We start from the raw sequence: 12,778 nt of genomic DNA on the forward strand, positions 1-12,778 counted from the left end.
CATCCTGGACTGCCATGTTGATCTGGCCAGAGCAGGGGCCCCTCACAGCATTCAGTGGGATATGAGCCACAGAGGGCAAAGCCCAAGACCCCCACTCACAGGGATAGGCAGAAACGGGGGATATGAGCAAGGTCTGGGGGTATATGGGCCTCCCCAGTAGTCTGACTTTGTAAAATCACTTTGTTTATATTTTGCTAAATTCCCAAAAGGATTATGAACAAATGCTGTGTGCAGTCAGATCAAGAAAACAAACACCAACAAAACATGAAAAGTGGTTTACTATAACAATTTTAAACTGGAACTTCTAGGAAAGATCATTCACAGAGAAGACTCCATCCCCCAGAATACATAGCAGGATCGTCCATGTTGCCTACACACAAACTACAAAGCAGACTCCAGCTTCACACTCTGACCAAACAGCAGCACCTGCTCCAGAACACATGCCGACCCAGCTGGCCTTTGCTGAGCCCCCGGCCGGAGCCAGGTATGTGCTAGGCACAGTGGGGGAAGAAGAGATGATGGATGGGGCCTCTTCCTTCTAGCAGAAGGGAAAACATGGACACAACTAAGCAGGAAATGAGGCTACAGTGTCCAGTGCTTTCAGAATAGGGCAAACAGTGCACAGTTTAGGTAGAGGGGAGAAAGGGGATAGAGCCAGAGAAGGAGAGAACACCGTAGTTTGGAGAATTAAGGAAGACTCAAAAGAACATGGGGACATCCTGTGCTATGGTCTAAATGTTTGTGTCCCTATCCCCTCAAAATTCATAAGCTGAAATTCTAATGCCCAAAGATGACGGTATTAGGAGGTGGGGCCTCTGGGAGGAGTTTAGGTCATGAAGGTGGAGCTTCAAGAAGGGATTAGTGCTCTCATAAAAGAGGCTCCAGCCTGCTCCCTAACCCCTTCTACCTTGTGAGGACACTCAGGTATTAGCAGTCTGCAACCGAGAGGAGGGCCTTTGGTAGAACTCTACCATGCTAGCACCCTGATCTTGGACTTCCAGCCTCCGGAACTGTGAGGAATAAATTTCTATTGTTTAAAAGCCACCCAGTGTGTGGTATTTTGTTTTAACAGCCAGAACAGACTAAGACACCCTGAAATAAACCTGGGCCCAACACTGTTTTGTGAGCTAGCTCCACTGCCCTGCAGTTGAATCAACAGGGATTGTGCCTTCTAAAAAGATGAGAAAAGGGTCCCTGCTCCCAACACATCTACCCAGGTACCACTAGTAGCGGCCACACTTAGCCACCTGCCATGTGCTAGAACCTTGGTGCTACCTCACTTTTATCTCACAGCCACCCTGTAAGGTCATGTGTGAGGGGACGGAAGCTCAGAGGGGTTACATCCAGGGCCACTCTGTTCCCAATATCACAGACTGCATTCGAGCCCAAGTCTTGGGCTCCAAGCCCTGCATGCCAGTCCTGGGGCCTCTCCTCGGCAAGCCTGAGAGAGACTCTGCCAGTGGTGGGAAGGGTGACGGTCTGCAGTGAGGAGAGGAAGAACAAGTATGCGCCCAGGCCCAAGAGGAACATTCCCAGAGCAGGACAACAGAGGCCAGCCTCTGGCACATTCCATCCCACCAGCAGGATGATCACTTAATGGGGCTGCTTAACTCTAATTATCCTAATAAGTAAAACAAATGACTTTAATTTAAAAGACATTAAGTTAACAGCAGGCTTTGTGCCAGGTGACAAGGCCTAGCTCAGCTGCTCAGAACAAGCACCTGAAACAGGGAAGGGAGCAGAGTTGCTTCTTGGAGCCAAGGCCCCTAGTACAGGGTTCTGTGGCCTGGGGGAGACGCTTGGAAGGTGATGTTAGCCCAGTCGTCCTGACTGGTCTTCAGCAACCAGCCAGTGGTAGTGGCTGAGGCTAAACGTAAGAGCCCTGGACAGGGAAGGGTGTGAGGAAGGAAAGCAGGGAGTCCTTCTCAGGCACTCCCTTCCCTGACAGGCACTGAGCGCCCGCCTGCTGCACCTGCTGCGGTGAGTGCAGGAGGCCTTCTTTCTGAGCCCCTCCAGCGGCAGCCTGGCTTCTCTTCTGGGCTATCCACCTCGCTCTCTGGGCCAGAGATGAGACTATGGGGCTCCAAGTGTTCCCCAGTGCTGTAGGTGGCCCTGAAGTGGGATCAGGGCCCACCTGACAGCTGAGGGCAGAGGCTCCACGCAGTTAGGTAACTCAGCTGGTCATGTTGCCTGTTAGGAGCAGCACTCAAGTCACTACACCTCTCCCCAACAGCCTGCCTCTCGCGGGCCCAACTTTCCACCAAGAGCCAGGACACCTGGGCCTCAGACCGAGAGCAAATCTTGCTGCTTTGGCGAGCTCATGGTGGGTGACAGGGGCTCCACCTGAACGGTGCTGCAAGAGACACTTCCTTTTTTAAGTGGAAGCCCGCCTACCTGCACCCGAAGGGCGCGTGCTAGGTGGGATGGAGACGCCAGGTGGAGCTGAGCGGAAAAGATGCGCCCTGGGAAGCTACGGAGCCTCGTCGGCAGAGCCTGGCAGGAGTCACAGGGAAGGTACTGAGCAGGGGCCAGGAGGCTCGGATGCGCAGACACACACCTCTCCCACCCACACTTCCTTCTGCTGAGCTGCAGGGAGCTGAAGACCTCTCCATCTAGGACCCAACCATCCCAGCTTTTTCATCCACCTTTTTCAAAGGGCCTCATCAAAGCAGGTTTACACCGGGCACAGGAAGGAAATGACAACCCACAATCGCCACGCAGACTCCCTTTCATTTCAGTCTTCCTTTCCAAAACACAGGGGGAGAAGTGGGGGACGCTCGTGGAGAAAAAACAAAAACAGATCTGCGTGAGCCCCAGGCTCCAGGCGCCTGGGTTGCTTGGCGAAGCAACCGCGGTGTAGCAGCGCCCTCCAGCGGCCGCGCGGAGGGCCGCACACGACTCCTGTGGCCGGCGGCATGACCAAACCAAAGAGAGAAGCTCTCCCCTCCGCTGCGTGTCTAGGAGCGCGCCGTGACCCGCAAGGGCGGCTGGCGGCCCAGTGTGAACTGCACTCCCTCAGCTCCTCCTCCTAGCCTGGGAGATCTGCATGCTGATTCCATCCCTGGAAGTTCCCTCCAGCACACAGCCCCAAGCAGAGGACACACCGCGAGTTTTCCTCCAAAGAGGAACACTGCTCTCTCAATACTGACTCCCTGGGCCATCTTAGGCACAGGGCAGCTGGAAAACCAGCCCCGAGTGACCCGAAAAGGTTCTGCCTCCTGAAGATTGGTGAGATACTCTCCCTCCCAAGCCAGAGAGATACTTGGGGACACAGGGAGGTGAGGCCTGGCTGGGATGAAGACAGGCCCTACACCTGCCTTTCTGCTGTGGGAGTTATGATGAGCTGGCTTTCACCCCACCCTTCCAAAAGGGGCCAGAAGCTGCTGAAAACACTAACATCAAATAGAAGATGTAAGGGTCTGGGCTGGTTCTAACCCCAGCTCTGAGTTGATATGAACAAGTCACTGTCCCCTGCGCTCAGGGTTTGTCAGCTCACTGGGAAGACTGCACAGAGAGTTTCAGAGTTTTCTTCCAGCTCCAATGCTTGGTGATTCCACAAGGCTCGGTGAAGCCAGGTGAGATTGAAGCTGCACTTGAAGCAAGCCAGACTGTTTAGATTAAATGTATTTATGTGAGATGGCTGGGCAGGGGGATGATACAGATTGTACCGCTCCCCGCCTTGTAGTGCCTCCAACTCCCCAAGGCATGTCACACAGCCCGGCCTCATGGCTTAGTGTGGGAGCTCAAGTAAGACATCCGTTCTCTCAGCCTTGGGGGCTCCTTCACTGGTCACAGTGATGCTCAAATGAGATATGTGAAAGCACTTTTATAAGCTCTAACATGCTGAATAAATGTTACTATTGTTCTCCTAATCAAGTCTTCATAGTAGTAACATCCCCTCATTGATTTAGGCGTAACATTACTGTCCACATCAGAAATTTCCAAACTGTGTTCTTCAGAATACAAGTGTTTCCAGTGATGTTACATCTTTCAGGGTGTGGAGGGGAGAGTCAAGGTACCTGCTTTTTCTTATAAAATGCATTTTGGTAAATATATAAGAAAAATACCAAATATATTTATTCAGTTCTTATCAATATATAATCCTCTCATCATTAGTTATTAGGAAAATGCAAATCAAAACCACAATGAGATGCTATTTCACACCCACTAGGATGACTATAATGAAAAAGACACACGTGGAGAGGATGTGGAGAAACTGAAATCCTTATGCATTGCTGGTGAGAGTGTCAAATGGTACAGCTACTCTGGAAAACACTCTGGCAGTTCCCCAAAAGTTAAACAGAGCTACCATATAAGCCAGTAATTCTACTCCTAGGTACACAGCCGAACAATCTGAAAACATATCCACACAAAAACTTGTAAAAGAATTTTCGCAGCAAACTATTCATAATAGCCAAAAAGTGGAAATCTAAATGTCCACCAACACACCCATATAATGGAATATTATTCAGCAACTTAAAGGGATGAAATACTGACACATGCTATAGCATGAACTTTGAAAACATTACACTAAGCAAGCAAAAGAAGCCAAACACAAAAGGTCAAATAGTGAATGAGTCCATTTATATGAAATGTTCAGAACAGGCAAATTTATATAGAGGGAAAGCAGACTAGTGGTTGCCAGGAAAAGGGGGAATGAGGAAGACTGCTGATTGATACAGGGTTTCTTTTTGGAGTGAGAAAATGTTCTGGAATTAGTGGTCAAAACTGAACGCCCTGTGAATATATTAACTACTAAGTTAAGTTGCATATTTTAAAAGGACGAATTTTATGGTATGTGAATTGTATGTATTTTAATTGCAAAAAAGAAATGTAATTATCTGTCTTTCAAATAATGGCCTATGGGAACAGAGAACAGTCAGAAAATCATGAAGAATTACCGATGCCCAAAACTGGAACATCTCATCTATGCACTGAAGCCCCCACAGCATTTACAAATCACCCATGTACTGATTGATGCATTTCATCTATATGATGATCCCTGGCCTATGTTATGGGCTTTACCTTATAATTTCAACACATAACCGTAAAAATATCCAGATTGCATTATATATGATATAATAACACTATACAAAGTTATTCCCTATAGATCCATGATTAAAGTCTTCAGCAAGAAATATGCATTGGTACACAAACTACTACAGTTGTTTCATGAACATATTATGATTTAAAGGAGGTTCACTGTTAAATGTTTCGTAAAACACCACTATTCTCTGAATTCTGTCGAATAAAATGGCAGCCTATTGAGAAGCTCTTCAAAGAGCTTCTCATTACAGGATACATTTATTTGATCACCTCTTTCCCAGACTGTCATAACTTATTTGAAAGCTTCATTCTGGTGCAAGGTGCCTGCTGCTATGACAAGCTAGAGAATCTGCATTTCAGTGTCACCTATTTGTCATTAGCTTCATCAGTGAGACAGCCAGCATCAAGGTCTTTACACTCAGCTTCTTTCAAGCCCCAACTATGAGCTGAGACACTCATCTTTTCAAAGACACTTACAGTTTTGCTCTTGCAGTATACATATATCCACACAAAAACTTGTAAAAGGATTTTCACAGCAAATTATAAATAAAGAACCTCTGAAAATTCCAGTGTGTACAAAGTGCTTTAACATTTGTCTTGTCACTCCTAGTTCTCAGCATACACTCCTCTGGGAAGCCAACAACTGCCTTTAAGAGTGGAATGTACATGGCTTCTTTCTTATTTCCAACTTAGCATCTGGAGACAGCCACCCAGCCTCATACTGTGAGGAGACTGAAGTTTAATGTGCGAGGGCTAGATCACCAAGAACTCTTCTATGATTTCTTGAGTTTAATTAATATAGTTATCAGTCAGTCAACTATAAAATATTATTGAGAGCCTACAATACGCCAGGAACTGTGCCAAGAATACAATGGCAATGGGGGAAAGAGGGAGCACTTCCATCTCCATTGTTTTGTGCCTTCTATATGGATGCTCCACCACACCAGCACTCCTGGCACCTTGCTCCACGTCTATCCCTCCTTCTCCACCAGGCACACGAATGCCTCCCTCCTTTAGCAGGAGGAGAAAATGACCTGATGGGAGAGTTTGGGAGGTATGTCTATCCTGGCCCTCTCTCCCCCTCTCCTCTCCTCTGGAATTACCTACGGAGAGCCTGCCTACACCTGCAGGAAAGCCAGTGGTTGTCCAAAGCTACCTGTCCCTTCAGAAGTCTGTTTGATTTTTGTGTTCCAGGTTAGGCGGCTCCTGCCCAGTGTCTTCACTTCCAATCAGGCCAGAAATGGGGGTGGCAATTATGGAGTTCCTGTCTACCTCAACAGATGAAGAAGGTAATGTTCCTGCCCTCATGGAGATTATATCTAGTAGGGAGAGTCGGGCTGCACACAAGTGAAGAGGACAGTTATTTCCTCAAACTTGCAGAGCAAAGGCCTTCACCCAAGCCATTCTCATGACCAGAGCTCTCACTTCCTTCACTCCCTGATCAAATGTCACCTTATCAGTGGGCCATCCCTGACCACCTATGCAGAACAGCCAACAACTCACCACTGTGACACACATACGCTCTATGTGTCCTCATCCTGCTTGACTTTTCTCTATACAATTTATCACAATCTGACTCACTCTACATGTACCTTTGATTTGTTTAAAGTCTACCTCCCACACATCTCCCATAGCCCCAGAATGTAGCTTCATGACGGCAGGGACTTGGTTATACGTATTCCTGCTGTTCACAGGCACCTATAACAGTGCCTGGCACAGGGTAGGCGCTCAGTAACATCTGTTGAACAGATGAATGAACAAATAAATATGTACTATGAACAAGGTGATGGGAAAGATGGGGGCTGGGGTTGGGGCTGCTCTAGAAAAGGGGTTCAGGGAAGGCATTCTGAGGAGTTAACATCTGCCGAATGGTAACATTGTGAAAGCATAGGAGAAATACCACTGAGCAGCATACTGCTGTACACTCTGACAGTGTGCCAACCGTGTCTCTCTGCTGGGGCTGGCCTCCCGAAAAGGAAGGCAGAGATGGCCACAGGGTCCCGTCAGTGCCGAGTCATGCCAGGGGCACTGGGGCTACTCACTGTGTTGATATTCTCCGAAGTCAGCATAGTGGATCTGTGTTGTGAGACTGGACACACAACAACCAACACAGCAACACTGGGCTAAATGAATTACAGCATGGTGGCACTGAATCCTCACCACCACATGTCAGGTGGGTGTTTAATCTTCATTTTACAAAGGAAGCCTCAGAGGCCCTGAGAGGCCAGGCGGATTATTACCCAGTCATCCAGATAGTAGCCAACTGGGGCTGAAACTCGGTGCTGTCTCACTCTGGACCATCTTATGCCATTGAGTTTTGAAGCAGGAGAGAATGTACATGAGTGTGATGCTAAGCAACATGGGCTGTGCCTGACCCATGTCCATGTCCCCTGCAGCTATGAATTCAGGGTCCCATATATAGCATTCCTGGTCATTCCTGGGGCTTCAAAATACAGTGTGGGGCAGAAATGGCTGGTTGTCTACCCCAAAACCAACTCTCCTCTCCTTCCTGATTAACTAAACCCCTATTTTTAACTGGGTATGCTGCTTCGGTTCTCTATCCTATTGCTGCAACATAGATATGATGGCTAAATCCCTAGCAGCCATCCCAGACCCTGAGGACAAGGGCCATTCCCTAGAGATGGTCAAACAGAGAGCTGGAAGGAGCCTAAGACCCTGATGACTTCACAAAGCTCCTACCTCAGCCCAGGAATGCCTACTTCTGGACTTTTTTTAGAGGAGAAATTAACTCAGTCTTGTTTAAACCACCACTGTTTGGGGTTTTCATGGCATAGTTTATCAAACCTGATAAACAGCAAGGAAATCTTATGGAAGAGAAAAGTCTTGATTGAACCTAAGTTTGAGAAGTGTGGGATTCCACTTGACAGACAGCAGAGGGCTCAGAAGCAGAGCAAGCGAAGCTCCATGAGAAGGAACAGCTTTTCCTGCAGCTCAGGGAGGAAAGGCTGGACAAGGAAGGTGAAGCCAGCTGCTGCAGGTCTACAATGTTGGAGTAACCTGGGATGATAGTTAGCCAGGAGCCAGGAGGTGTTGAGTGGAAATGGTTTGATAGCATCAGCATTTTAGCAAAGTGGATATAGCAGCCTTTCCCAGGCCAGCAGAGCCACATAGCCTGGATGAAAGAGAGCTGTTAGCCAAATGTTTCCTGAATGCCTAGCTGGTGCCAGGAATTGTGCCTCCCAGGGAAGGCTGCACAGGAGAGAATCCCTGAGCTGGGTCTGAAAGATGTCAGGAGAGCACTAGGCACTCGTGTATCCTTTACAGCAGTGACTGCCACACCAGCCTCCACAGCCCCATACAAACGCAGATTCCCAGACCCACCCAGTACAGTCTGACCCATAAACTGGAGCGGGGTACAGGAGTCTGTGCTTTTAGTAACTGTCCTCAGGTGATTCTATGTAGTTAGTCCATGGACCTATTGTATAGGCTAAAAGCAGCTCCTTACCCGATACCTGAAAAATAACAGGTTTGGATGTTTATTAATTAAGTGAACAAATAATACACTTCCACACTGCTAGAGGACAACAAAACAGTAGATTGTGCAAAACTTTCAATAATAGTTGAAACAAGATTTTTCTGGTTAAGTGAATTTTTTTTAAGTATTTAATTAATCAAAATATGATCTGAGGTCTCTAATAATGTACTATGATCTATTTCTGCAACCATTTCAATAAAAGCTGTTTCTGTGTCACTTGAAAATAGCCTTGAGGAGAGACCTCTGGGTTTCAGCACAAGCTGTATGCCAGCTCACTGTAGCCCTGCTCTGCTCACCCTGAGAGAGGAGGAGCCCCAGGCTGTCTCCAGCAGTTGGGTGGGCAGGAAGCTGCCTTCGCTTCCCAAGGTGTTCTAACATACTTCAAGGCAACCCTCCCTGGGAGTGTCCTTACCTTATCTCACAAGAGAGAAATGCTCCTTAAAGGGGAAACATGGTACGAAAGGAAAAACATTGGCTTAAGACACAGGTCAGTAACCCCCTGAGTGGCCTTGGGCAAATTTCCTCACCTATTGTGCTATATGCTCTTGAAAATCCCTTCCAGCTCTGATGCAACCAGGGTGAGAATTAATTAATTTCTAATTAATACTGGAATATGACTCTCAGTATAAAATGCACTCCCATAGAGAAGGCATGATGTTTGGTGCTGGGGATACAATATTTAAGAGAAATTAGGGTGCATGCCTTTAAAGAGTTTATAGTTTAGAAAGGCACACAAGTAATTCATTCAAAAATTATATAATTACTACTGTAATAAATGTTACTAAGGAAAAGTACTTGGTGATATAAAAGAATATAATGGGAACTCAGGAAAGGTATACCAAGAAATAACATTTACGCTGAGATCTGAAAGCAGAGTATCGGTTAAGGATGGGGGTGCAAGTGGCAGGTGCTCCAGGCAGAGGTAAAGGCATGTGTGAAGTGGTGCCAGAAGCAGCTTTCTTTTCAAGAATATTCCAAACCTAAGGAAAAATTAAATAAGGCAAACTTTTTAGGACCAGGCATCTAAAGAAAAAAGAGCACCTTTTATCACAAACAAAAAACCAGATTCACAAAATATAAACTCCAAAGTAATAGTAGCAATTTTCCGCTGGCACTGAGAAATCCTTATCTCACTACACCATTTGACTAGAAGCCCCCAAACCTTCACCCCTCATGCTCAACAGGGTGATGTCGATTCCCTCAGGTCATCTGCAGATGCTTCCAGATTTTGCCTTCAGAACTGGGCCCAGCAAAGGGAGAGAAACACATGAAACACAGACTCCAAGATGGGGAACCTGGCCCTGAGGGTGGACCTTCTTTGGACCAATATTTCTGTTACCAACTATGGGCCAGGCATTATGCATAGGAATGGGAGATAAGACATGATACAGCTACAGCACCAGGAAAGTACTCGAGGGAGGAAAAGGAAGACATACCTTTCAAATGGGGGTTCCTTGGACAGCTCCAAGGAGGGGATGGTATCCAAAGATGAGCAAAACTTGGAGATGGAAAGAGAAAGCATCCTGACAGTGGAACGACATAAGCAAACACTTGTCTTGTAGATGTGCAACAAGAAGCTATGGCTGGAGCCCGGGATAACAGATGGTAGAGATCTAGCAATGGTGTAGCGTAGGCCTGAGTTGCTACCTCCGACTCAAAAAGTGAACAGATGACTATGCTGGTCTTCAGGGTGCTATCTGGAGAGCTGATCAAATCACAGCTCTGCCAAGACTGGCCCTATGGCCAAGGGCTGTCAGTTTACTCCACTGGACTAATGTATGAGTTTCTCAAACATTACAGTCCTAAGGATCACCTGGGTCAGGTTGCTAGGCCCTACCTCCCAGTCAGAAGATTCCAATTAGGTAAATGAGGATGGGCCCAGGCTGAAAAACCTCAGGGCAGACAGTGGGTCCCAAGGGCCCCTCCAGCCACAAGCTCCAGGCCCTGGGTTCTTGGCCTCCCATAGCATGAAGTCCAAGCCCAGGTGCCCTTCTCTGACTATGGTGGGTGTTCCTGATGGACAGGGGACAGACCTTTGATGCTATGTGAAGAAGCAAGAATGGAGAGCTGTGCAGAACTGGGCCAGGACCGTCTCTATGCCTAGGGACACTCTCAGGGGAGATGAAAGCTAAGTAAAAGTGGCCAAGGGATCAAGAAGAAATGAAGGACATTCTGGGGCAGAGAATACACGTGTGTAAAGACACATTTAGTACAATTAAGATCTAAGGTGCGTGAAGGGGAAAGATGAGAAGTGAAGCTGGAGAGGCCAGGCCCACAACACAAGAAACTGGGACTTGATTCTGTAGGCAACAAAAAGCCATGGCAGACCCTTGAACCCTGCAGGATCCTGGCATCAGATCCCCTTAGTCACTTATTTGGCACAAATACATGGAACACTAACAACTCTTGTCTCACTACCATTCCCCACCACCAACATCAGTATTTATCCTTTGAGATCATCTACTACTACTACCCAAAAATCACACCTTGGATCCCCTCTGTGCAACTATTAGATCAAAATGAGGCAAGCAATTTGACTGAGGCAATTAGCACTAAGCCAGGAACACAATTTGAGATGATGGAGAGAAGTGGGAGCTGTTACCGAGGCAGGTTGGTCCAGTCTGAAACAAGGTGGCTAGCTGTTCTCTCCCCAGATCATATCTGTACCTTGTACAGCTCTCTCGTCCTCCCTTGGAAGAACTCTCAGCTTCTCTAAATGAGTTCATGACCCTGAGGGTAGGAGAGAAGGGATGAGATGGTTCACACTGTCTGGGTTTGGGCTTGACCAGTTCCGAGTGAAATACCTTAAAAACTATGAGAAATGTCACTGCAACATCAACAATTCAAGCAGCCTCACCAAGACCCTGTCCAGCAGACTCTGCACAGAATGACTACAGGTACTTTCATTCTCAAAAGTCAAAGACTGAGGAGAATAAAAAGAGGTGCAGACTCTGAAGTTACTGCTGAATCCTGCAACGCTAGCAGAGGCGGCATGCCGGTTCTCCAGAGGGCCGCAGTTAGTGGAGAGGAGATCTGGTCAGGGTTGTCTGTAGCACCCCCGCTCCACTCCTGCACCAGCTGAGTACTTCTGGCTCCTGGACACGCCCCCACGATGCCTCCAGCATGCTGTAAAAGCACATTTCGGGCGAGGGCCAGGAGGGGGATAAGGGTTAGGCTTCTACAGGCGTTCAAAGTGGGCAGCTCAATGAAAACACTCCTCTACCGACCCGTGAAACCTGGTGGACCGCGCTGGGGACGGGATGGGCCACCCGCCGGGAGTCCCCGGCTGCAGCCTCGCTCACCTTGCACTTGAATCCAGCGGCAGGCGGTAGCAGCTCCCGCAGCAGAGCCTTGGCCACCTCGCGGCTGGCCTCTTCGCTCACAAAGTGCAGGTTAAGCACCTCGTGAGCCTCGAACTTGGCGAGGCGCAGCAGGGAGCGGAGCGCGACGCGGGCCTTGGCCTGCAACGCGGCATTGTGTTCCGCCTTGGTGAACATCATCAGCAGGTGGTAGTCCACCGGCCCGGCTCCGCCGCCCTCCAGGCTCTTGGCCTTGGCACCAAGGGCCGGCGCCAAAGAGACGCGCGCCAGTTCCGGCGCGGGCGGCGAGGGTGCGGCAGGGACCCCGGCGCGGGCCTCCTTCAGCCTCTTGGTGGCGCTGGAGAAGGTCTCCCGGCCAGATCCCAGATAGTAGAAGGCACAGACGGCAAGCGCCGCGGCCAGGAGCAGCGCGCAGTAGTGGGAGCGCACAGCGCCCAAGCGCGCCATGGCCCGAGCGCATGAGGGCCCGCCTCGGAAGAGACCCATGCGCCACGGACCGGGAGACCTAGCAGGTAGAGAAGGACCGCAGAAACCAATGCCGCGGCAGCCGCTTAGTAGCACCCGCAGGCGGCGGCCATGGCGGGGGCGGGGCCGTGCTGCCCAGAGCCAATCTGCGGACGCTGATGCGCGAAGAGGTGTGGCCAAGGTTGCCCGGCAGCCGCTGGGTCCTAGATTCAGAGGGATTAGAACTGAGATTGACCCGGTGTCCGAAGTAACCGCGCCCAGCGTGGTCTAAACAGCCGATGAGGATTCGAACATAGAGAAGACCAGCGGGGTGTACAGTCTGTGAAAACTGGCACTCTTAAGTGCCCAACCCCAGAGCTTGAATTGAAGCTGAGCCTTGAAAGGAATTGAGGACCTTCGTTTAACAAAAAGGTCTGTACGCAAGAAAAAAATTATCTCTATACCTTCCCCT

General features: G+C 48.8%; 1 protein-coding gene across 2 annotated transcripts in view; it reads right to left on the reverse strand.

Annotated features, from left to right (window-relative positions):
- The window catches only part of XXYLT1 (xyloside xylosyltransferase 1), a 158,864-nt gene extending 146,403 nt beyond the window's left edge, over positions 1–12,461 (reverse strand). Inside the window, exon 1 of one of the 2 annotated variants that reach the window (XM_039850530.1) lies at positions 11,845–12,461. In XM_039850530.1, the coding sequence (XP_039706464.1) occupies positions 11,845–12,348 (504 nt within the window). In that variant the 5' untranslated portion in view covers positions 12,349–12,461. The remainder of the gene's footprint in view (positions 1–11,844) is intronic. The other variant, XM_039850529.1, reaches the window with a different exon arrangement.
- Positions 12,462–12,778: the final 317 nt, after the last annotated feature.

Source organism: Pteropus medius, unplaced genomic scaffold (genome assembly GCF_902729225.1).
Source record: "Pteropus medius unplaced genomic scaffold, Ma_sr-lr_union100, whole genome shotgun sequence".
NCBI classification, from domain to species: domain Eukaryota; kingdom Metazoa; phylum Chordata; class Mammalia; order Chiroptera; family Pteropodidae; genus Pteropus; species Pteropus medius.